This window comes from Pogoniulus pusillus, chromosome 13 (assembly GCF_015220805.1).
Source record: "Pogoniulus pusillus isolate bPogPus1 chromosome 13, bPogPus1.pri, whole genome shotgun sequence".
Taxonomy (NCBI): Eukaryota; Metazoa; Chordata; class Aves; order Piciformes; family Lybiidae; genus Pogoniulus; species Pogoniulus pusillus.
The window spans coordinates 26,021,981-26,048,282 of NC_087276.1; the positions used below are offsets into that span (position 1 = coordinate 26,021,981).

The window sequence follows — 26,302 nt, forward strand, 5'->3', positions numbered from 1 at the left end:
GGACCTGTAGACTGTGCCCTTGGATTTGGGAACATGGATATGTGAGCATCATTTACTTGCTCTGCTGATCCTTACAACTGGTTTGCAAACACTGCTGCACTCACCAGTGGCTATCCTGAAAACTGAACAGTAATTTTAAAGCATTATGAGATCATCAAGACGAAATTAGCCTGACAGCATCCAAGAGAGCTTCACTGTTCCCAAATTGCTTGCTACACAGAACACTGCTTGATGTATAACTTCTGGTTTCCATTACTGATAATGCAGAAGAGCTGGCTTTGTCACGTTGCAAAGCTTTCATAATGCTGTGACCACATTCTTGAGTGTTTCCAGCTTTCAAGTCACATCAGGAAGTGTACAAGAATTCAAAAGTTTCCCACCCATAGGTAACCAAGGCCCTTTTACCCTAGAGAATATTGTCAGTGCAGCAACCAAGGGGCATGCCCACATGCAGTTACTCCAAAAGCTTTTCTAGCTATCCAGGAATTATTAATAATTACTGACTCTCAGGACAGGTCTTGTAAACACTTCCTCCCACACTAACTTGCTGTGAACAATTTCAGTGTGACTATAAGGAGAAAGTAGAGTTTGTGGTTACTGTAGTTCATCAGTCCTTTAAGAGCTCTCCCACGGTACTTGCCCACTCTAGTTCATCAGTCCTGTAAGAGCTCTCCCACAGCACTTGCCCATTTCTCACCAAGTCCTCTCCTCTGTGGTGGTCTGTATTTTGTGCTCCCTCACTCTGGCATGTCATGGAGCAACAGTGGGAAACATCTGTCCCTGCCTTCACTCCAGGTAACCATCTGCATTGCTGTGCAGGGAAATATTCTCATGTAACCCTCTCACACAGGCACAGGTGGGCAAAGACAGATCAAGAGCTCCTGTCCTCTCTAGAACTCTGGAGAAAAGATGTTAGAGGTCACTCTCTATAAGATGTTAGAGGTCACTCTCTATAGAGAGAATTTCACTCAGTAGTGCCAACATCAGTGGTGATGGCAACCTAGGACACATATTCTAGGAGTGCTAATGATGGAAGGGCTGGACATGCTGCCTGTTTTAAAGAGGCTTTTAAAATTCTCCATATGCTTCCTTCAAAAAAAAATCCTTTAATCTTTCTGCTGTTTGCAGTACCCTGGAGAACAATGTGAGTCCTTTCCTCAGTTGATGAGTGTATTGCTTTTATAGGATTTGAAACACTTGCTGACCTGGGTAGCTCACAACAAAATAGGATTTTAAATTCAGATCCAACTTGCTCTGTATCACTTCTGTTTCTAATCTGGAGTGAGCCTCATCTGTTGTTACTTGAGATTTTGCATGATGCTGTATCGTGCTGGAGTAATTGCTGCCATAGAAGATGGAAGTGCCTTGCAATTAAAGAAGGAACTATGTAAATACAGCACATAACTCTGAAAAGATCTGAAACCTGAGTAGAGGAAAGCTTATTGGACATTAATAACTGTTATTAAATATGAATATTAATTTCTGTGTGCATATTGATTTTAATTAATATTCAAAAATCAGGAAAACTCCCTGAGATTCCTTGGATTTTGAGTCGACAGGAAGTAATTGCACAGGATTAAACAGTTTCAACAATCAGAACTTGGAAAATAGTAACACAAAACCAGGAAAAATTCTAACTATGCTTATGGAGTCTTGGCATTCGCTCCAGCAGATGTACTCATGACACTTTGGTCCCTGAGTAAGTCTCTTGTGTCAAAGAGACTTTCAAACTCAGAATAATGATCCCAGGGTAAAATATAAAATATCCCAGGCAGAGGAAGGAGATGCTGCTGAGCTGCTAAGCTGGCGGGTATGAGCTTCATACACGTGGCTGCCTTTAACGAGCCACAAACAGTGAGAGGCAGGAGGGCTGAATGCAGAGAAAGGCTGAATGCAGAAAGGTGAGGTTTTCTAAATCATCCCCCTTTAAATGCTTCATTTTGAAAATCAAACTGGCCAGTAGGCACTAGCATCCTTGTTCTGGCCAGTGAATTCAAAGCTTCATGCTTCATTTGACTGCGCAGGCACATTGAGTCACCGTCCCAGGAGGTGTTCAAGAGAAGACTGGATGAGGCTCTTAGTGCCATGGTCTAGTTGACTGGATAGGGCTGGGTGCTAGATTGGTCTGGATGATCTTGGAGGTCTCTTCCAGCCTGGTTGATTCTATGATTCTATTCTGTGATTGAGGGCAGCACAAACACCTGACACATGGTGCTAAGCCCCCTAGAGCCCTCAAGGCTTTGCTGAGGCCAAACCCTTATTGTTTTCTCATCTAACTCGACTCTTGGACCCCACAACAGGAGGAGGAGAGCAAGAGTTAAACTAGCCTAGCAGGATTTATGCCCTACCAGGACAGAAAGCAGGAGTTAAACTGGCTCCAGTGTAGCAGTAGCTTTGTTTTATGCTTGTTGTTCCATCCCTGAGCCTAATTTCTCAGCCTCGTCTTCCATGGTGACTTCGTTAGCAGTGAGATGCTAATTAAATTTCATATTTATGATTGGCAAATAAAATCATTGGACCTTTTTTAAATAGATTTTTATGAGCTCAGTTAGGGGTTTTGGCTCAGTTGGTTGAGTCAGCAGGATGGATTCTGCAAGGCTGAACTTACCAGCTTTGAAAAAAGAGAAAGAAAAGATAAATAGAGCAAATGATGGTGGAAGGAGAATCTAACCTAAAACTTCACAGAGTGTCTACACTGTATTAATTTTTAAGCATAAGGAAAACAAGTTTGGTTTTGTTCTTTATAGAAAGAAATATTATTAGTCATGTAGAAAGAACTCTTCCATTATTATGTCTCAAGGGGTTCAAAGCTTAATATTTAATCTGATTCTTAAAATCTCAATTACACTTGGAGACAATATGCTGAAAGGAGATGAATACATCAGCAGTGTTTGCCACCGCCTGTTACAGAACCATAGCATCACAGAATCATAGAACTGTCTTGGTTGCCAAGGACCTTTGAGGTCATCAAGTCCAGTCGTAGACTTAATGCTACCATGTGTGTTGCGTGAGCAGCAGGTTGAGGGAGGTGATTCTCCCCCTCTACTCCGCTCTGCTCAGACCCCACCTGGATACTGCACCCAGTTCTGGAGCCCCTATTACAATAAGGATATGGAGATGTTGGAGTGTGTCCAGAGAAGGGCCACGAGGATGCTCAGAGGGCTTTTGTCGGGGTACGGAGGCTGGCGAGAGGCAAGATCGGGGTACTGACGACTCAAGACAGCAGCTTCTAGGCATCTGTGCATCAGTACATCAGTACGGCTTTATTAGGGTAGTGCAGCGTCTTATACAGTGCTCAGAGGAGGTGTTTCCAGCCAGCCTGGGGCTGGCAGAAGTGGACAGTACAGATTGGCCCCAAGTTATGTGTAAGGCAGAGATAGGTTACCTGTGGTAAACAACCTGTGAGTACCACCCAGGGGGGCTGGCCAGGGTCAGCCCCCCTTGGGGCTGCGTCTGCCCCGGGGGCCGGCAGATTCCACCCCCTGACAGCTGTGCATGGGTTGCTCATGGTTGCCAGCTTAGGCTCCTGGGAATCAGTAAGACCCAAGGACACTTCCCATCGCAGGGCCTGATGTTTACATTCCATACCTCGTTGCAGGAGAAAGCTTCCCACAGGCTGCAGCAGCTCTGCTATAAGGACAGACTGAAAGAGTTGGGGATGTTCAGTCTGGAGAAGAGGAGGCTCTGACGTGACCTTCTTGTGGCCTTCCAGGATCTGAAGGGGGCCTACAAAATAGCTGGGGAGGGACTTTTTAGGCTATCAGAGAGTGATAGGACTGGGGGAATGGAGCATAGCTGGAGGTGGGGAGAGTCAGACTGGACATGAGGAGGAAGCTGTTCATCATGAGAGTGGTGAAAGCTTGGAATGGGTTGCCCAGGGAGGTGGTTGAGGCCCCATCCCTGGAGGTGTTTAAGGCCAGGCTGGATGATGCTCTGGACAGCCTGATCTGGGGTAGGGTGTCTGTGCCCATGGCAGGGGGGGGTTGGAACTAGATGATCCTTGTGGTCCCTTCCAACCCTGACTGGTTCTATGATCCTATGACCATGATACCATGTCCTTATGCACCACGTTTCTTAAACACCTCCAGGTCTGGTGGTTCCACCACCTCTCTGAGCAGCCTGTTCCACTCTTTCAGTAAAGTCATTTTTCCTAATATCCAATATTCATGAACTCAGAAGGGTTAGAATTAGCACAGATAATCACTGACACACAACATCTGCTCTCTTCCTTGTGCAATGTGTACTATTGGAGGGTTTACACAATAGGGGAGGACCAGGACTGCTTGAATACTCCTCAGCTAGATGTATGGGTGCTATGTAGAGTAGGTTTCCTACCCATGTCAAAATTAGCACCTCTCAAAACAAGACCCTTTTTTCCAAACACTTAGTATCTGAATTTCAAATAGTATTTGAAAAATGCTCCACTTGTGAAAAGGTTTTTGAAAGAGCTCAGCTTCAGTATGTGTGAGAGAGGCCTGAGTTTTAAAGGTGCTTAAGACTCAGCAGCTCTGTGATTCATAGCACTGCCTTCCCATGCACTCTGAGGCAAGTCCTGCAAGAATCTGCCCATTTATTTTGATGCCTAAATACCACCTGTTCTCTTTGAAAAGCTGACCCTAATTATGCCTTGTGCCCTTGAGCAGGAATGAGAAACAGGGGAAATCAATCCTCCCGTGTGGGAGCCATTTACTAGTGCTCATATTGCATGGCAGCTTACTTCATAGGCAAATCCAGCAAAGGCTTTTCTGCACATTCTGCAAATGTTTTTGTTGTTAGCTCCTGACACTTTGTGCTGCGAGGTGCAGTTAATGCAGACAGCACATAAGGAATTGTTATGCTTCAAGGCATGTTAGGAACATGAAACAAAACTTCCACTGACTTTAGTTGGTTACCACCCTTTGTACTGTAAAATATCTTCTCCTAAACACCATGATTTGGGTATGTGTAATCCTGCAAATCTTGCTTTGTAATGTTGTTTGTAGATGCTGTTTTAACAGCACTGCCTGTGCTCAGAGACTGGGATGCTCACAGACACAGAATCTAATTCTGGCATCATTTTGCAGGGGCTATTTTCACAAATATTTCTATCCAGAGTCAGCAGAGAGTTCAGTAGAATTCTCATACTTCTCCTTATGTTGGCTTCTTCTCAAGAAGCACACCCAGGTGAAGATGACTGACAGATTTCTTGCTAGTTTAATACATTGCTTCTTTGATCTTTTCCATTAATACACATTGGCCATGAACCACACTGACTGCAGTTTCCTGGTGCAACCAGAGTTTTATCTCTTCCAATGCTTACTTAATTCTTCTGGGATAAATTTCCCCCTTGAAAGCTTTACAGCATGTTAATCTGTATCATCAGAGCAATGGACTTAGCTATGGAGAAAGCAATGGGAGATTGCTGGATGAGGGATTGTTCTCCTTCCCCTCTGCTCTGTCCTGGTGAAGCTGCAGTTGGGGTATTGTGTCCTGGCTTCTCCAGTTCAAGAGACACAGGGAACTACTGGAAAGAGTCTAATGGAGGGCCACAAAGATGATTAGGGGACTGGAGCATTGTTCCTGTGAGGAGAGGCTGAGAGATCTGGAGCTCTTTAGCCTGGAAAAGAGAAGAGAGGAGAAAGGGGATGCTACCAATGCATATAAATATCTGAAGGGTGGAGATTATGAGGATGGGATTGGGGGTTTCTCAGTAGTGCCCAGTGATAGAACAAGGGGCAATGGGTACAAACTAGGACACAAGAGCACTAGTACACACTTGAAGGAGAAACTTCATTACTGTGAGGGGGTCAAGGCACTGAACCAGGCTGCCCAGAGAGGTGGTGGAGTCTCCTTCTCTGGAGACTTTCAGAACCTGCCTGGACATGTTGCTGTGCAACCTGATCTAGGCAAATGTGCATTAGCAGGAGAGTTGAACTAGCAGATCTTCAGATCAGAGGGTAGACAAAATAAAATTGCCATGTATTTGGAATTGTCTCATCCCCAAGACAGCAAGACAAGGTCATAGAGAGGTTACTGCTTAGAGAAATAAAGTACAATCCTGTTAAGTAAAGAATCAGACAACTTTGGCTTTAAATTGCCACAGAAGTGACTTAAGGAGCCCTCCTGCAGGGTGGAAAGTGAATTGTCTCTCCATTTCCAGAGATTTCTCCCCTTCTCTTAATTGGAGGCCTTAGAGCCAGGCTTCTTTGATCACACGGAACTGTTAATGAAACTCAGCTGTATTACCTGCAGGAGAGGAGGACTTGTTTGAGGTACTTCTCAGGTCTTTCGTGTTCCATCCAGAGCAAATGGCTTTCTGTGGCTGTGAGAACACTTCCTCTAAGAATTTCCTCTGCAGTGGTATCACATTTGAAAGCTACCCACAACCTCTGTTCAAAAGAAAAGGGAAGTAAGGCAGCCCCTAGCACCCTTCTCTGCTATATATAGACAGTAAGTTTGAGAGAGAGGGTGGTGGGTGTATGTTTCCAGAGCTACATAACCTGTCCTGTGACACTGGTACACGAAGAGAGAGGACATAGAGCAAGAAGAGCAGGAGGTGACTAGAAAGTTTAAGTGGGAAAAATCTATTCATAAGACAAATAGAACCATTTCCATGTGAAAGGCCAACTCTGATTTCCAGCAGTAAAACAGCAAGCTCCTTCTGATTCCTGGTGAGGTTTTGTCCTTCCTGAGCCAGGCTGCTTGTGATCTATTGTAGACATTTTCTTGCAGATGGCATCCAGTTGTCTTCTGTGTTTTGTGCTCCACTGGCTGCAACGTTCATGTGGCTTTAAGCAAGATTACAGAGATAGGAGATTTTGTTAAAGAGAAGAACATCAAGGACTATGTCAGTCTGTGACTAAGAGTGGAGCATACTCCTTCCAGTGACTCTGAAGAGGAGAGAATACAGGTCTTTGTTATGTAAAACATCTCTATCATTCTTCAGCTGCAATCAAGCCAGCATGTGCAAGACAGTGCTCTGTGCTTTAATATTAGAGTCTACTTTAAAGTAACAGGAAGAGGTCACAACCTGGAATAAGGTAGAGATATCTGCTCTATATATGTGCAGTTGTGCACGTACGTAAAATGAACACAATGAACATGTGTAGAGGTCATCACTCTGACAAGACTGGACAGTGATCCAGCAGAATAGACTGTTAGAAATTAAGAGTTAAACATGAATGTATAGGTCTTCAGAGAGCTAGGTGGGGAGCTATTATATCTTTGCATTAAGATATTTAACCAAATTGTGCTCTCAGCACACCCAATGCATGCTGCTGGTACAGTGGAGTGAGCAGCTTGCATGTCGCTTATTTTCCAGGTGTTTGGAGCAATGCTACTTGTTAAGGTACTTGTTACTTGTTAAGGTTAAGGGGACACAGTCTCAAGTTGTGCCAGGGGAGGTCTAGGTTGGATGTTAGGAGGAAGTTGTTGGCAGAGAGAGTGATTGGCATTGGAATGGGCTGCCCAGGGAGGTGGTGGAGGCACCGTCCTGGGAGGTGTTCAAGAAAAGACTGGCTGAGGCACTTAGTGCCATGGTCTGGTTGACTGCATAGGGCTGGGGGATAGCTTGGACTGGATGACCTTAGAGGTCTCTTCCAACCTGATTGATTCTATGATTCTAGGGTTGGTCTTTGTGTGAAGGGTATGAGAGTTATGTCCTATTTGATAGAATCATAGAATGGCTTAGGTTGGAAGGGGCCTTAGAGATCACCTACTCCATCCTCCCTGTCCGGGATGGATTTTTGTCTACTTTGACCAACTATAGGATTCTTAATACAAAGTTCTGTCTCATTTTCCTGCCATGTTACATAACCTGCTATGTGAAATATTGTTTTCAGTCTTTCTTGGGCCACGGAGAATCACAGTGAGATTATCTGACAGTGTTCAAGAGTGGTGTGTAACCTTTCTGTTGCCTACACATCTACGGTCAGCTGTTGCTGAATTTGGAGACTGTTAAACTCAGTCCTCTAATGTGTTCTGTGTTATCGTGGTGGAGTCGCCATCCCTGGGGCTGTTCAAGGCAAGACTGGACATGGCACTTGGTGCCATGGTCTAGCCTTGAGCTCTGTGGTAAAGGGTTGGACTTGATGATCTGTGAGATCTCTTCCAATCCTGATAATATTGTGATCTGTGATCTGTGAGAGCATCACCTACAAGGTGTTATTATCTAACTGCATGGAAGATGTTCTTCTCTGAGTACTCTCTGTTACTTTTTTATACTCAAGAAAGTGTCAGTTTAATAAATGAACAGACTAAACAGCACTTTTCAGTGGCAGAGCTGCACTTCTCCCACCTTTCCTGCTCTACGTGACTCGTTGTATTAATAGAAGTGAAGCATTAATAACGCTGATGAGCGTCAGGCTAGCTGCGCAAAGGTTCTGCATGTATCAGCTAATGAATCTTTGTCCTTACCAGGTTCTTCTGTAGCTCAGTCTATGCAAATCCCTTGTGAACACTGCTTCTCTCTACCAAAGAACGTGGTGGGGTTTGTAATGTGAACACAGCTTTACTGGGACCCGACTTATGATTGTCAAATTCATTTGCATGTTCGGACAACTTGAATTGTGAATTCAGGACTCCTTCTAATCACAGTACCCCTGCCCCCAGCTGTGCCTCCTCCACCTCTTTCTAGTGAGAATCTCATTATCAACTGTAAGGCCAGAGTGAGGCAGTCTAAAGAAAAAAATCAACCTGGGACCTGGTAATGACTTCTGAAGCATTCGTTGGACAAGTGTTCTCATGAGGCCTTGGCACCCCAAGGATGACAGCTTCTTTTTTACATCTTGGCAGATGAAAGGAAATGCTCATGTTGGTGGCTAATGCTACACTCAAGAAAAAAGGCCAGCTTTAGAAACGGATTTGTACTATGCTAACAGAGTGATTTCTGTTGCCCTCATCATCATCATGCCTAACAGGATGGAGGATGTGTAGATTAAAGCATTTCTTAAATGTCAGGCTCACAGTTCTCCACTGCTACTTTGCAAACCCTTTAAAATAGAAGCACTGAATTCCCATGGTAAATTATTTATTTAAATTATTGTGCCATTATCTTGATTTGCATGCTCAGAACTAACACTAATTTCCAATGTGTCAGGATCTGTGGCAGGGCCTTCCCTGTTTCTCCCTTCATTTGCTTTACCCTCCACACTCCTTCCCTTTGCCTTGACTAAGGCCTTCCCTCAATTCTGTCTCGCTTCTGTTCCTCATTTCCATTCTGTTTAGTTCTTTCTTTCTTTTGCTGTTTGCTTTTTATGTTTTCTTTTCCCTTGACTTCACCATTTTTCATCCCAAATCTTGTCTTTCTCTCTTCTCTTAATTTTTTTCCTCCCCCTCTCATTGCTTACCTCTCTCATTTCTCATTCACTTTTACACCTACTGTCATTTAATAGTGGTAGTACTAACAGTTTCTGAAATCTGGGTGTCTGATTCATAAGCAGTATGAGTGATATGGAGTGATATGGGCAGAGGAATCAAGTGCACCCTCAGCAAGTTTGCAGATGACACCGAGCTGTGTGGCACAGTGCACTTGCTAGAGGGCAGGGATGCCGTCTGCAGGGACCTGGGCAGGCTGGAGAGCTGTGCCCAGGACAACCTCATGACATTCAACAAGGCCAAGTGTAAGATCCTGCACCTGGGCCAGTGCAATCCCAAGCACAACTCCAGGCTGGGTGGGGAATGGCTGAAAGCAGCCCTGTCAACCTGGGGGTCTGGGTTGATGAAAAGCTCAACATGAGCCTCCAGTATGAGTGCAGCTCAGATGGCAACTATGTGCTGGGCTGCAGCAAGAGCAGTGTGGCCAGCAGGGCAAGGGAGGGGAATACTGTGTGCAGTTCTGGAGGCCCCAACAAAAGAAGGACATGGAACTGTTAGAGTGAGTCCAGAGGAGGGCCACAAAGATGCTCAGAGGGCTGCAGCAGCTCTGCGATGAGGACAGGCTGAGAGAGTTGGGGCTCTGCAGCCTGGAGAAGAGAAGGCTTGGAGAAGACCTTGGAGTGGCCTTCCAGTATCCGAAGAGGCCTACAGGAAGGCTGGGGAGGGACTACTGACAACGTTTTGTAATGACAGGACAAGGGGTAAAGGGTTTAAACTGGCAGAAGGGAGATTTAAACTAGATGTTAGGAAGAAGTTCTTTGCAGTGAGGGTGGTGAGACACTGGCACAGGTTGCCCAGGGAGGTTGTGGCTGCTCCCTCCCTGGAGGTGTTCAAGGCCAGGTTGGATGAGGCCTTGAGTGACCTGCTCTGGTGAGAGGTGCCCCCTGCCTATGGCAGGGGGTTGGAACTGGATGATCCTTGAGGTCCCTTCCAACCTAAACCATTCTGTGATTCTATAAATATAGGAAACTATAAAGATCCCCATCTAGTCACCAGTGTGGACAATGGTGGAAGGACAAATCTCTGCTGACCTTGGCAACTACTGATGGCTAGAACCCAATCTTTAGAAGGCAGAAGTATAAAATGGTGGAAGGAAGTTTGGAACACAGCATTTTCCATTCATTAGGGAAGAAGTAGGTTTGTAAGTTAAACTAGATGCCTAACTCAAACTGGTGAGAGGAACCCCACCTCTGGATTTGCTCCTGCATCTGTAGTGCTTAGATAGTATGCTACTGAGGGAGCTGGAGGCATCTTCACTGGATGTAGGGAATAGTGAAACAGAAAAATGTCATTAAAGCAGCATTTAAAACCAGTGTAGAGCAGGATTTTTCCATTCTCTTTGTTTATTATTTGCAATATATGTTCTACAACCCAATTTGATTGGATGTTGCACGTTCGAGGTAGCACAACTTGCTGTTGGTTTGCTATTGAGACAAAATTAGTCACTTCCTTCCTGGGTGATAAGATGATAAGAGCTCTGAAGTTGTAAAGCTGGCAAAGTTGAGGAAGACAAGAGACTTTAGATATTGTCAGCAGAAGGAGTGTAAAACAGGAAAGCATAGCTCTCAGCCTCTTGTGAAACAGAGATCATTATGAGATCCTGGTAAGTGTTTCTGCAGTGCAACAGTTTTTCATTGGGCAAACCAACATTCTCAGTGTGTGACAGGGATTTGCTAGAATATGGCATTTCAAGAGCAGACAAGTGCTCAATATCATAAAGGAGGAATACAGTGCAGAGATTGTTCAGCTCTTGAGCATTATTGTCCTGCAACACTGACAAACCCTAGAGTCTTTGTGTTGCACTCTGTTTTCTGGCCTAGGTGGTACTAAGCAAAGCATTGAGTGAACTGCCTAACAATACTGACGATTGATCTGTGCCTTATGCATGCAGTGCCCTTGCTTTTTTCTGTGATGGATCTGTGATGGAGTTTTCTATGGATCTGTTCTTAGGAGAGTAAATAAAGAATCATAGAATAAGCCAGCTTGGAAGAGACCTCCAAGCTCAGCCAGTCCAACCTAGCACCCAGCCCTAGCCAGTCAACTAGACCATGGCACTAAGTGCCCCATCCAGGCTTTTCTTGAACACCTCCAGGGATGGCAACTCCACCACCTCCCTGGGCAGCCCATTCCAATGCCAATCACTCTCTCTGCCAACAACTTCCTCCTAACATCCAACCTAGACCTCCCCTGGCACAACTTGAGACTGTGTCCTCTTGTGTTGCTGGTTGCCTGGCAGAAGACCCCAACCCCACCTGGCTACAGCCTCTCTTCAGGTAGTTGTAAACAGCAATGAGGTCTGCCCTGAGCCTCCTCTTTTCCAGGCTGCACACCCCCAGCTCCCTCAGCCTCTCCTCACAGGACTTTGTTCCAATCCTTTCACCAGCTTCATTGCCCTTCCCTGCGCCCTACTCTGTTGTTCAGCTCTTGAGCAATATTGTCCTGCAACACTGACAAGCCTCAGAGTCTTTGTGTTGCACTCTGTTTTCTGGCCTGGGTGGTACTAAGCAAAGCATTGGGTGAACTGCCTAACAATACTAATGATTGAACTGTGCCTTATGCATGCAGTGCCCTTGCTTTTTAATGTGTTGAAGTTTTCTATGGGTCTGTTCTTAGAAGAGTAAATAAAGAGAAGGGAAGAGGTGAGTAAACAGAATTTCTAGAGTATTAATTCTTCTGCCCCTCTTCTGTTAGAACAGGAATAATGATTAGAGAGAAATCTCAGATCTATTCTGATGCAGTCTTTTTTCTTTTTTTCGTAGAGCAGGGATGCTTAATAAAAGTAACACGATAGAATTCTTCATTTCTTCTTGTCTCACTTGGTTGTGGAGCTAATAGGTATGGAAATGAGGGACTTTTCTTTTCCTCTTCTGCTTGTAGAAGCAGGATGCATATGACTCCAGAGCTCCTTGAACCAGTTAGGGAGTTCTGTCTCTCTGCTGTTCAGTAAATGTGAGCAGTATTTATGACTATGGCTATCATCTGGTTTCACTGAAGATCTGGCTTTACCTCTCTTAAGCCTTGCAGGTCTGATAGTGTTTGAGGTTGGGTTTTTTTCTTCTTTCACAGATTGTGTGTAACAGGAAATTGACTCAATGGAATTGAACAGAATACTTTTGTGTGGAAATAATCCTATTTTGTGTTTAAAGCTTCCAACTCTTCTATTACTTTGGTATCTCTTATTCTGTATCTTTCTTTTTCACTTTGTTGAAACTGTGGCATTCAATAAGAGGGGAGGTGGTGTATACAGAGTGTTTCTTTCTATATGCAGTCACTGTGACCTGGAGCAGAAATACAGCTCAGGCCATTTGATGGTGCTGCTGGCTTCAGAAAGTATTGTAAGCTCTGCAAAATCTGAAGTAATAACACTGCACTATTAATCAGAGAATCTTAAAACCAGTTTGGTTGGAAAAAACCTTTCAGCACATTGAGTCTGACCATTCTCTAACTTTAGCAAGTCTAGTGCTAAACTGTATCCCCCAGCACCACATCTCTGTATCTTTTAAACACCTCTAGAGATAGGAATTCAACCATCTCCCTAGGGAGCCTGTTCCGGTGTTTGAGAACCCTTTCAGTGGAGAGTTCTGTTCATACCCAACCTAAACCTCCTCTGGTAAAACCTGAGACCATTTACTCCTGTTCTATCACTTGTTACCAGGGAGAAGACACCAACACCCACCTCACTACAGCCTCCTTTCCGAGAGTTATAGAGAGCCAGAAGGTCTCACCTCATCCTCCTTATTTCCACACTAAATAATCCCAGTTCTTTCAGCTGCTCCTCATAAGACCTGTTCTGTAGGTCTTATGTTTTTCTAGGGCCTTCCCATTTTGGTGGCTCCAAGTGCTAAGTAATGAGTCCTGCTTTGTGGTGAAAGTACTTCTTAGCAGCCTTGTTTTCACATGAGGATACTGAGGTAGAAAAAGAGTATAATGTGCAAATACTTGAAGGCAGACAAAGATGCTGTCTCCTCTCCTTTGGTAGTCCAGATTCAGGCACCCATATAGAAAATAGTGCAAGTAGAGGTAAGCAAATTTAGTCTTCTTAATCAATATTTAAGCCTTTTAGAAGTAGTTTTCAGCACCATAGTGGTTTCCAGCAGTGCAGACAACATAACTGGAAACTGCTGGTATTCAGATTTCAGAAAGCCAATGCAAACAGAGCTCTCCTGTCCTTAAGCAAAGGGATATAATTCCCTTATCACACTTTAAACTGTGACTTTCCCTTAAAATTAAAAATAGCACTAAATCCCTTTGTGGTTTTGTGGTTCTCTGATACTGCAAATCTGCACACATAGCTACAAGCAGCTTTTGAGAGAATCACTCTGTTGTTATACCTGATCTGTATATGGTAGGTGCTCCAGGAACTTGAGGGAGAAAGTGTATTGATCCCTGAAATCCACGGACATGCACAGAAAGAGTACCCTCAGAATGAGGAGGATGATCATAGAGGGGTTTATAAAGTGCTGTTTTACTCTTTGTTTTTGTTTTCAAGTGTGAGAATGTAGATGTAATCCTTTCCTGGTTTATGTACACGTTTAATATTTGACATAAACTTCTGTTCTTACTAACTTATGATTTGCACAAACGTTTTGTGTGTCACAGGATCACAGGATGCTAGGGGTTGGAAGGGACCCAAGGAGATCATCGAGTCCAACCGCCCTGCCAGAGCAGGGCAATACTATCTAACACAGAACACAGAGGAACACTTCCAGACAGGCCTTGAAAGTCTCCAGAGAAGGGGGACTCCCTCTGGGGAGCCTGTTCCAGTGCTCTGTGGCCCTTACAGTAAAGAAGTTCCCCCTTGTGTTGAGGTGGAACCTCCTGTGCTGCAGCTTCCTTGTCCTATCCCAGGGAGCAGTGAGCAGAGCCTCTCCAGCCCCTCCTGCCGCCCATCATTAACTTTGTTTAGTCTTAACATCCTCTAATGGGAATTGGGGTCTCATTCCCAACCGATTTGCACCATGCCAGAGGATAGGCTCCAAGATCCACCTGGAGGGTCACATTTCTTTCTAAATACTCCAGTCTGTGAACATCTGTGACAAATGCAGAAGTCCAAAATGTTGAAATAAACCTCTTCCAAAATAAATTTCTTCCTGCTTCTCAGCATGAGGACAATGCCCTCCCCCCTTTTTATCCCCCCCCCCGCCCATATTTCACAAAGGAGCTATCAAGAGGTCAGAAAAGCCATCTGATGCTCACATGTGCAGTGGTGATTTCTCAGTATGGACAGCCTGACAAGAATTCAGAGCAAGGGGATGCAAATAATGAAATGGCCGAAGGGTTAATTTGTGCACCATCATGAAACGAGTCACAGAAAATGAAGCTTTAGATGTGACCTGCTGATGAGCACTTTATGGAACCCCTGGATCTGAGCCTGCAGGCTTTATATTCCCTTGATCAGTGGAGAATGGCACTGACATGTGAAAGTGTGGAGTCTGAGTGAGAACAGAGAACAGCTTTAACTGCAAGGTGATTTGTTCAGTTGAAAAACATAACACACAAAAACCCAGCAAACATGCAGACAGATTCTTGTGTGTACCAGTCAAGAGAAGGATAGTCCCTGAGAGAGAAAAGGAGATGAGGGCAGCAGAATGTTGCTTCCAGTGTAAAAAGGGATTCTCTCTTGTATTTCTTTGCATCTTTGAAATAGATGGGACGAGCTGAGGTTTTTACTGGATTAACATCTCCTGCAGTTAAGAGCTATTTTGTGTACTAACTACTGAAAAGAGCAGCAGGAGAGCGATTTTTTAACTGCTGTGGTGATTCTGATTTCCCTTCGTTAATGTCTGTTGAAGCCAAGCCAAGTCTGTGACCTCACGCCTGTGATTTGTAAGGGACTCCGGAGTATTTCTGTGACACATCACAACTTCTGAAAGTGCTAGATTACAGCTGAAGAGGTGCTGGAATCAGACACTGGCTAATGGTAATAAAGATCAGATTAAATAAGTGCTTACACATTTGGAAACATTTCAAACCTGTCATTTTTCATTTTGTGAGTGAAAACAACTTTTCCGCTGTACTATCACAGGAAGGAAGGACAGAAACAGGAAAAAAGCTTTTCTAAATACCTAGAAAATGCATGTGCTGCCTAAAAGCCTTTTAAATTAAAGCCACTAATTGGTTTCCCACTGAGTTTCAGTTTTAACATCTGTGTTTTGTCCAACCCCTCCCCAAAATTTCACCCAATCACAAGTATTTTGTGTCCTAGTTGATGTTATAAAATAGTATGTCGAAGAAATATTTGCTCACTGAGAGGAGTGCTGCACTCATGTCAGCTGTCCATTGCTGTTGTCTCCAGAATAGCTCCACAAGACAATGGAATTACTTGGGAGGGTTATATTCTCAGACCACCCTGGCCAAGAAATGAAGCAATGACAAAGGAGTGCTAGCCATCTGTGCTAGTTTGAGCCTAGCTGGGATATTTTGGTGAGAATTAGATTACAGGCTGTGAAAAGGAAACAAGGGTGATGCCTACTTCGCTCATAGGCTTGCTGAGATGTATAAAAACAAGAATACAAACATAGATAACAGAGTTGCTCTGTCCCTTCTCTCTCTAACCTGCTGCCCGTGTAACTAATCGGTCTTCTTCCTAACCCCCCTGGTCGATTCTCTAAACTCACTTTGAACGTAAGGCAAAGTCTGAAATAAGGTAGAGGAGTGGAAAGGAGGTGGAAGGGTGGTTGGGAGCCCCTCCTGGGGCCTCTGGTTTCTGGGAGGGCTGTTGTGTTTCTGTATTACCTTTTTGATTTGCATATTTCTGTCTATAGCTGTATATATTCTAAATACCTGCTTGTATATTGTGCTAAGCTTTGTTCTAATGTCCAGCTTGGCTGAGTCTAGTCTAGGTGATTTTCATAAGAGTGGGGGGGCAGGTAACACCCAAACCATCACACCATCAAGCAGCAGGCATCTCTGAGAAGTGATGAACAGCAGAGTGAGTTAGGAGAGACCTTAGCTGTTTGCCCTATGTAGGGCATCGCCAAGGTGGAAATCTGAGATAAAAGGAGAAGGAACCTTCTGAAATCTATACACAGGACCCACACTACCAGACATTGTTTCTGAGGGCTTGTGTCTCTTAATAGACTGTTTAAAGGACTTTGCCATCAGAAGTCTCCTTTTAAAATTCTTAGCCACTCATGCAATATCCTTATTACCTTCCCTTTCAGCATGATGTCCCCAAAATAACAGTATGGATGTACTATGCCTACACACAAGGGACCTTTTGATAAAAGTATTTTTAATGTCAGGTAAAAAATGTATTCATATATCAAGAATTACACTGATGAGAGAACTCTTCTTTGAATCATTTAATGGAGAAATCCCTTTCTAAGGTCCTGAGGGAGCTGCTGACAGTGTGTAATAATTGTGGTTCAGTGCAGCAGATTCCAAGATATCTTCCATTTTATGGAATTCAGGCACGTGCTTCCTTTGCACTCTGAGGTCCATCTGTGAGCTTCTTGGTACACTCCCCAAAATTAAGGGCCTGCAACACACCTTTTTTTCCCAGATGTAATAGATAGCTGTGGCTGTCAGATAACTAAGGTACCATGTGACCTTCTGCTTTGCTGCCTTCTGCTCCTGAAAGTTCAGCTTCTCCAATTATATGGGGTTTGTTAAATTCACCTTTGAAGTGAAATACACTTGTTTCCAGAGTAAGTCCTGGAGATGAAAGTTCATGAGACTGTGCATGTACTTCAGACGAAGCTATTTCACCTTTAGCATTCCTCCCACTGCTACCTGCTTTATATAGCTTTTCCTATTGTTTTGCCTTTGTGCTCTCTCCCTTATTGCAGGCTCGTCTTTATCACATGTAAATACTGGCATTCAGTAAGAAATTCATCCAGCTACTGAGGAGTTCATAAGAACAGAGAAATTTTCCTATAGCTACAGCCATGTCCCCATCATTCTGGATCCCACTGTGCAGACCTGATCTTCCTTGCCCTCTGAGGACTGTTGTCTCTCCCAGACCATTTAGTAGTCTGCTGCTAGCAGCAGAGCAAATGCTAAATAAGTAGTTCCTAAGGTGTCCAACTATAAAGAAAAGAGCTCTGGGAGAGTACTGGAGTACAAGAGAAGAACAGCCCTGCCCTGAAACATTCCCCTGACCTGTCCATAGTAGGAGGAACCCATCCAAATTTTTCTCATAGAGATACTGAACCCCAGCCTAGGATTTAGGAGAAATTGGGAAGGCCTTTGAAAGCAGCAAGTGAAGAACACACATTTTCATACTGCTATTGTGTATTTCACTATGACAGAACACTGTCAAACACGTTATTTAGCAGAGTAGCACATTTGTTTTCAGTTTATAAAATGAGGAGTTAATAGCCCCTGGCTGTACAGATTAATAGCTGGTTTTGCCCAGGGATGTTCAGTGTAAGGCAGGCTGCTTTGCAGTTTCTGAAGTTAGAAGCTGTGGAAATTACACCATAATAGAGAGAAGTCTTCTGGTCCAAGAAAAACATGTTGCTTTTGAGGTCCTTAGTTACTGATTAGCAGCAAAGTCTCATAAAGCACAGCTCTTATCTTGCATGACTTAAGAACTGCATGTTCCTTTTATACCACGGTCTCTGATGGGGTAAAATAACTTCTGAAACAGAATCTTATCTTTCTTGTGCCACCTGGATCACAAGATCTTGAGAAAGCTTGAGTGCAAAAATAAGACTTGTTTCAAGTCAGTGTTACTAAGATTGCAAAAAAAATGACAAAGTTCCTTTACTCTTTAGTACAGGTTTCCTCACCTCACTCTTGGCTGCCTTGTGACCTTCTCTAATGAGGTGGTTACAAATTAGGAGTTGGCAGGAAACTGCTTAGCAAGCACTCAGAAATCATGTGACAATATTTGCATGAGTCAAGAACATTTTCAGACTGCGGTGGTGCAGAGCTTAGCCACTCACGCGGGGAAAGGCAGGGTCTGAACTCACAGGTACCTGCGTTCGTGCCCACGCATCAGTCTGTTCGTGCTGCAGAAGGCAGACAGACACAGCTGCTTGCTTCTGAGTTAACTATTCCTGTGGTGTAATCATTTACATGTGTTAGCTCATCACGTATATGCAGGGGGAAAATGCAGGTTCAAAGCAGTACAGCTGAGAACAAAGGAGGTGAGAATGAAATCCTTAGCTGCCTGCGGTTGTCTTTGAGCTCTGCAGGTTTGTGCCCTTTCTTACACTGCACCATGTCCCTTACCATTGCTTCTCTTATGAAGAGGGATTCTCTGGCTTGTAGAGAGCTTCATGGAGTTAGCTGATCTACAGATTCATCACTAGAGAGCAATATGCAATAGTTCATAGACTCCAGATAGTGCTCCTCTGAACTGTCACTTTCCAGATGAGCTGTGGACAGGCTGCACTTCAGTTCAGGCAGCATCAATATAGGGCAAATTCAGCATTAGTCAGAAGCGATTCTAGGCACATGCTGTGTGCCATGGAAGCACAAAAAAAGCAACAGGAGAAAAACTGTCCTGTTTGATGTTCATTTGCCAATTGTTTCCCTTGCTAAGGAGGAGAGCCAGAGATGGATGACTGCCTGGAGACACTGAAAGATGAGGAGGAAGCTTTGTGGGAGAACGTAGAATGCAACCGGCACATGCTGAGCCGCTACATCAATCCAGCCAAACTGACCCCCTACTTACGGCAGTGCAAAGTAATCGATGAGCAGGACGAGGATGAGGTGCTTAACTCACTTATGCTGCCCTCCAAAATTAACCGAGCAGGTAATTATTTTGTGAGTGGCTACATCCACATCCCAACCTGAGCAGTATTTTATTGCTAAGTCTAGAGGGAGCCTGTATTAAATTACAGATTATCAACTGTATCTCATTTACAGGAGACTTAATGTAAAGGAGGGAATCTGCTGCTGCTATTCTGATAACAATGGCTCTTTCCAGTGCTGCACAGATTGGAGCTCTTGGGGTTCATATTCCCATCAAAGCCTTGGCAGATATTTCAGTTAACACATGCAGCAGCCAGTGCCATTGCAAGAAGAGGTTTTCGGCTCTCTTGCCGTGCTCCATGATTTGTCACCGAAGGGGCTGCCATCCTCGTGTCTCAGCAGTGCCTGGTGAAGGCTGCACTGAGTAACATGTCTTTTGAAATTTCTGTTCCAGAGACCAATTTGCAGCACTCCCTCAGAATAACGATCAGCACAAACATAAAGAATACATGGCATTGCTTTATGAGTTCACCTGAACTCAATTAATCAGACAGATTTTCCCCAGCGCGTTGCTCTGGCAGAGATGAACCTTAAGCCAGTTTGACTTTGGGGAGTCAGTATTGCTTCTGCTGCTCATAGCACTGATGTGTCACCTCTCTGCTCCCTGTCCTTAGGCCGGCTGCTGGACATTCTCCACACCAAGGGCCAAAGGGGCTATGTAGTTTTCTTAGAGAGCCTAGAATTTTACTACCCTGAACTCTACAAACTGGTGACAGGGAAAGAACCCACGCGGAGGTTTTCCACTATTGTTGGTGAGTAGAATCAATCCCAAAGGAACCTGTTGAAATAAGGGCTGCCTTTAAGACTGGGTTTGATTTTTCAGGCAAGAAATAGAAACAAAAGCTATTCTTGCAGTAGCATTCTGCAGTTTTTCTGTCCTCTTCAATGCAAAATGTGCAAGCAACAGGTAATGTATAAAGAAAAGGAACATCTCAGCTGCCTGGACAAAGCAGAAGAACTTCAATTTGAATGGCAGGCATTAATAGAAACCTCTAGAGAAGAAACGTTGGAACAGTGGACTGAATGAGACTGGAGACCAACACACATGCAGCAAATTTGAAGCATTCAGAATAGTTGTACTTGTTCAGATTAATTTTACTATGGTTTGTGCTGTTTCCACAGCTCAGCTGAAACAAGACCAATGCTTGATGTTCTACCCAGACAAGCTGTATGCATATGCATTGTGATTCTGGTGCTGGTGTGCTGGGTAATTTTTGTCCTGATTCTGTTAGAAATCCAAATGTGTGTGTGTGAGTGTGTGTGCATTCTGCATTTCTGTACATATCCTAGGACATCTGTTTCTTACTTCTGCTGATCCTACCTAGTATAATGTTACTTTATTAGACACTGATAAGCTGTTCAAACATTTTCAGTGGAGGAGGGGCATGAAGGCCTTACCCATTTCCTCATGAATGAAATCATTAAGCTTCAGCAACAAGTGAAGGCAAAAGATGTGCAGCGCTGTGAACTCTTGGCTAAGTCTCGCCAGTTGGAGGATGAGCGAAAGCAGCTAAAACTGAACAAGATAGAGCTGCTGACCTTCCAGGAGAGATACAACAAGATGAAAGAGGAGAGGAACAACTACAATGATGAGCTGGTCAAGGTGAAAGATGAGAACTACAATCTAGCCATGAGATACGCCCAACTGAGTGACGAGAAGAGCATAGCTGTGATAAGAAGCAGAGACCTCCAGTTAGAGGTGAGATAAATGTGCTGGGCTGCTTTAATCAGGAGCAGCCACAGAGGATGCCACTGGCAGCTGGCAAAGCAAGACCCTCTCTCAGAGCAGAAAAATCTAGAGTTCTCATTTGCTCTGCTTATCCAGATGAGGGGGCTCCAAGCAACCTAATGTAGTTAAAGATGTCCCTGCTGACTGCACGTGGGTTGGACTAGATAACCTTTAAAGGTCCCTTCCAACTCAAAACATTCTGTGATTCTATTATGAGAGGCATTGCTGTACAGAAATTCCAGCTGCAGGGATGTGTATTAATGGCAGATAATTTACATACTTGTACTGGATTAACAGAACATAACACACTTAACAACATTTTTAAAAACATAATTGCTTGCTAAAGATATCATTTTAGCTTTCCAGGCTCAGTAATATCTTGCAGCAGTTTTTCCAGGTTTGCACTACAGATGCTGGTGATGTCTCACACAGAGCATTGAAACAGCTTGAGGCCATTTAGGAAATACAGAGAAATGCTTCAAGTGGCATAAAGCTCATGCTTGTGTGTGTTCCACAGATGAGATGGAGTAAACAACTACCCAGAGTGGATGTGGGCGCTGGGGTTTATTTTAGAACCAATGATACCAGATATTTTGCCCCATTTTGTGTTTTCACACAGTTTGCTTACTCCTTCATCCCAGTGCTGCCTTCCCTGGGGCTCAGCATCCCTTCCCCTCAGGTAGATCACTGCTGGTGCAGTGAGTGTTGGGTAGAAAGTCCTATCTGCATCCAGTCACAGGCAGTACTGGCTAAAGTCCCTGCACATCCCCTGATCTTCATCCTCATGCATCTCTGTAATCTCCAGGCTATCTTCTCCCTTTCAAATGTCTCCTGCAGCCAGGATGATGATGATGATGATGATGATGATGATCATCATCATCATCATCATCATCATCACTTTCTTCTCAGGCTCCCTTCTGTCTAAAACCACTTTTTGTTTTGGGGAACTCTTCTTTCTTATCCAGAACTCAAAGTCCCAATCCAAATAATCTATGTGCAAAAGCACAGTTATGGTCAGCGTCTTAATTGTCAGTTCTGTTTCACATCTCTGTATGTATTGGAGGATTGAGGATATGCCTTTTCTTTTTAGTCCAGGTGTTATCAGAATTTGCAGCCAGCCCATATCAGTTGCTATGGCCTAGCAAATAGCAGGATTCTGCCTCAGAGTTCAACAGTTCAGCTGTGGACATTCAACACAGGAACATACACCCAATTATCTGCTGCTTGTTAGCATTCAGAGTCTAAGCTATTTTTTCCACCTGTGACAGTATGTTTTCACCTGGAAGTGAGAGGTATTTTCAGAGGAGTAGATATCCGAGCTAGGAATGATTGCTTTCCCTTCCTCTTTCTCCATTTCACTGCTCTTGCGCTGCTCTAGATTGACCAGCTGAAGCATCGCTTGAACAAAGTGGAAGAGGAATGCAAGCTGGAGAGGAACCAGTCCTTGAAGCTGAAAAATGACATTGAAAACCGACCCAAAAAGGAACAGGTTTTGGAGCTGGAGAGGGAAAATGAAATGATGAAGACTAAAATCCAGGAGCTGCAGTCCATCATTCAGGTATATAAGCAGAAAATTCCAGCTACTTCAGTTTACCCCTTTTGTTCACCCAAATAACGGACGCATCGGGCTTCAATCCCTCCTTGCCTCCAGGCACCCCCACAATCTCCTCCCATAGCGTCTCACATAAACCATGCCTCCTCACAGCCTGCCTTGGCACCTGCCCTTCAGGATCTGAGAGTCTGGAGGAGGCTGTGAAAGTGGGACAGAGAAGCAGCAGGTGGTGATAGCTCCCATGTGTTTTCAGTAAGGGACAGGGAGCTGAGTACGTAACAGGGCATCTGGCAAATATGCACAAGAGGAGATGGCATGATCTCTGCTACTGCTCCTTGCCTCAAATCAATTCACTCCTGTTACAATGCTAGGAAGTGCTGGGCAAAACCTCTACCTGCAGGGCTGCAATAAACATAAGCATAAAGTTAGAGAAACAGAAGGTTGTATATACACCTCCCAGCTGGCTGTGGTACACCTTGTACAAACATATGCACAAGGAGGAGTGCTACCCAAAACTCCCCCTGTCATCTAATAAATCAAGTGTACAGGAGAGCCTGGCTCTTTCAAGGTGCAGAGTGCAGCTGTTTAATTGCTGAGCATTCAGCAACGTGGTTCAGCCCTGCTGTGGTTCTTAGTACCAGTCTGTTGCTACATCTGTGTTAAACAGCCAGCCCAGAAATTTCCAACAGTGGCTCTCTGTACCCTGTTTCAGGCTGTTGTCATAGCTGTGCCAAAAGGTCTCAATGCAAATAATCAAAGTTTCTCTACGTGGGTGGTCCCTAGTTACCAGAATGCCCTGGAGAAGGCTGCTGTAACTTGTACAGGCATCTTCACTAACCTTTCTTTGGGCAGACTGGGGAAAAGGATGACGTGCAGCAAATTAGCACTGTGTTACTCTCTGAAGAGCTTAGCCTAATGTTAGGATGTGAGTGAGAGTGCTTAGTTGGCACTTTGCTGGAAAAGGCTTCTGGCATTTTAAAATGACACTTAAAAAGTTATCAATAGAATGCTTTTCAGAAATGTCTGTAGCCTCCAGCAGTGCCTAACGATTCTTCTTTCTAATACAAATCCAATTCAAAGGTAGAATAATGGTGTAGGACAAAAGGTTCTGGGAGTTCTGATCCATGTGGAACCTCTTACATTAATTGAAACCGTCTTACAGCACCTAAAGAAATGGAGAAATAATCCTGGAGTAGCTAAAAATAGGACTGAATTTTTCCTAACTGAAAGGATAAACCCAAAAAAAAAAAGGCAGTTTACCTTAGAAATACTTAAGTGTACTTAGAAATATTACCTAACCAAAATGTCACTGAAATCTCCAACTTAGTCCAGGTATTTTAAAAACAAACATGCATGTTATTTCCTTGTATTTCATGCCTTTTTCTTCTTCTATTTATGGTTAATTTGGGATGGCAGTTTATTTCTTGGAACCTGCCTTGGTAATCTTGTTAAATTTAAATCTGAAAGAAAAAAAAAACCCATATGGCTGGACACTCTAGAAAATGAAGCAGTGATACAAGCTACTCCAGGCATGTTTAATATTCTCCAAGTGCAGCCCTGTAAAGCCTATGCATGCTTTAAATATTCCCCTGAATGTTTTCTTAGGCCCTGCTCTTTGGCAATGGGTGATTTCTGTGCTCAGTGGGAGCTGATTAATAGAGAAGAGTTTTGAATGCGGGGCTTGGAGTGAAGAATCGTCACTGCATCCAAAATGGATCAAATTATAGCCAGTACAATAAACCAGTGAAACAGATCCTTCATCAGACTATTCTGACAGCAAGACAGCCTTTATTCATCTTTTCTGACACTATTTTAAAATATGAATAAATGTCCATCTCTTCTCCTGCCTTCCCATTGCAAACCCATGTTCATTTTCTATTCCTCTTGTTTGTTGCTGTCTCTGTTACTTTTCTCCCTGAGATGATATTTTCTCTTTCCCTGGACTGTCTCTGAAAAATGCCTTTCCTCAGGCTGACAAGAGAAGTTTGCCAGATTCAGACAAAGCCATTTTGGATATTCTGGAACATGACCGTAAGGAGGCACTGGAAGATCGTCACGAGTTGGTCAACAAGATCTTTAATCTCCAGGAGGAGATTCGTCACGTGGAAGAACTGAGAGACAAGGTGAGAAACGGAAGGATGGAAAGATGGAATATCTCAGGCTAGTGGCCAAAAGACTTCTGAAAGCAGTGGTGATTAACAATGTGTCATTTCCAGTACCTTGAAGAGAAAGAAGATTTGGAGTTAAAGTGCTCAACACTAGGAAAAGACTGTGAGATGTACAAGCACCGTATGAACACTGTGATGATACAGCTAGAAGAGGTGGAAAAGGAGCGAGACCAGGTATCTAAGAGTTAAAGCAGGGAAAATGAGTACCAAAAGCTTGTATCTCATGTGTGTCACTTTGGGGAATTGTGGGGAATTGGACCCAAAACACCATTAAAAAATAAACAGCTACAAGAAATTGCTACTTGTTGGAATTTGCATGGCAGTAATTAAACACAGTGTAATATTGGGTTGTTTCCACAGCATAGCATCTGGCAGGCAGGACCAAGATCTTAACAACAGCTATTGCAGGCTTTATATTAGTGTCAAGTCATTCCAGTTGCACTCTGGAGCATTTTGGTACCAACTGAGAGGGAGCTGGAATTGAACCACCCTCATCATCGTAATTTTTAATGGTACTACTGTGGCACATCGAGGTCCTAACTGCTGTGCTAATTGGTGAATGGTTACCAGTTCTCAAGTCTCCATTCCAAACACCTTACAAACAAACCCTGCAACAGAAGGTGTCTGGTGCCCTGGTGCAAAAAGAGGTTTCTCCTCTCCGCTGCAGGCATTCCGCTCGCGCGATGAGGCTCAGACACAGTATTCACATTGTCTGATTGAAAAAGATAAATACAGGAAGCAGATTCGGGAGCTGGAGGAGAGAAATGATGAACTTCGCATCGAGGTGGTTCGGAAAGAAGCTTGCATTGTAAACCTGGAGTGCAAACTTCGACGGCTCTCCAAGGACAACAACTTTCACGACCAGGTAGGACTGAGGAAGACGTATAGGAGTTCATGCTTTAAGGCTTCTTTTAAAAGTATTTTGGCATGGAAGGGAGGTTTAATCCCCTCTGTGAATTAACTGAAGGCAAAAATAACCTCTTTGCACTGAATGTGTTTATGAGTTCTTCAGTACAGTGGGGTTTGAGCTGCCTGTCATGCACAGAGCATCTCTACAGCTGAAATTCTCTTCATTTTAAACGGGAGGGAAAGAAAAGCAGAAAGACGCTAGGGTAGAAACTACAGATAGCTTTGAGGAACGTCTCCCTGTGAACAGAAATCCCCACAAATGTCAATCTGAATTATGGATCTGGCTCTGAAACCACATTCTGCATAAGCTTCTGAAGCACTGAAGTCATGGAAAGTTCAATCAGATTACTCTAAAGGGAGGGTCATGAGGAGTTGTACCAAAGTAGTCTCTGAAGTAAAGTATTTTCTTCCGATCTTTAGAGCTTGCCACGGAATCTACCAATTACCATTATCTCCCAGACCTTTGGGACTTCTAGCCCAAAAGCCAATGGTCAGGAAGCAGATGACTCCTCCACTTCTGAAGAGTCTCCAGAGGACAATAAATTCTTCTTGCCTGATCAAGCTCGACTCAAGAGAAGATTGAATCTAAAGGGAATCCACGTATGTCTTAATAGGAGGCTAGAAATGTTACAGTGCAGGGACTGTTAGAAGTAGGAGACATAACATATGTTGCAGTCATACCTCTGCAAGTGTTGTGTTGTAGAGATAAGAATAGATTTGTATATGACAGTGAGCTGTCAGGTTTCGCCCTGTGGTGATTTGCATCTTGAAGAGCAGATATAATCAGGCTATTTTCTGCCCCTTCTCCCCATTTTATGTATTCTCCTTGCTTCTGCTCTTCATTCGCATTCTTGGAGCATTGTCAATAAATTGATTCTTCCCCTT

The 26,302-nt window shown here is 43.8% G+C and overlaps 1 protein-coding gene across 1 annotated transcript in view; it reads left to right on the plus strand.

Annotated features, from left to right (window-relative positions):
- Positions 1-26,302, plus strand: part of CARD11 (caspase recruitment domain family member 11) — a 64,749-nt gene that overhangs the window by 18,459 nt on the left and 19,988 nt on the right. The window contains exons 3-10 of the mRNA XM_064153653.1: positions 18,848-19,060; positions 19,674-19,811; positions 20,433-20,758; positions 22,167-22,346; positions 24,311-24,463; positions 24,557-24,682; positions 25,176-25,373; positions 25,838-26,017. Coding sequence (XP_064009723.1) covers positions 18,848-19,060; positions 19,674-19,811; positions 20,433-20,758; positions 22,167-22,346; positions 24,311-24,463; positions 24,557-24,682; positions 25,176-25,373; positions 25,838-26,017 — 1,514 coding nt within the window. The remainder of the gene's footprint in view (positions 1-18,847; positions 19,061-19,673; positions 19,812-20,432; positions 20,759-22,166; positions 22,347-24,310; positions 24,464-24,556; positions 24,683-25,175; positions 25,374-25,837; positions 26,018-26,302) is intronic.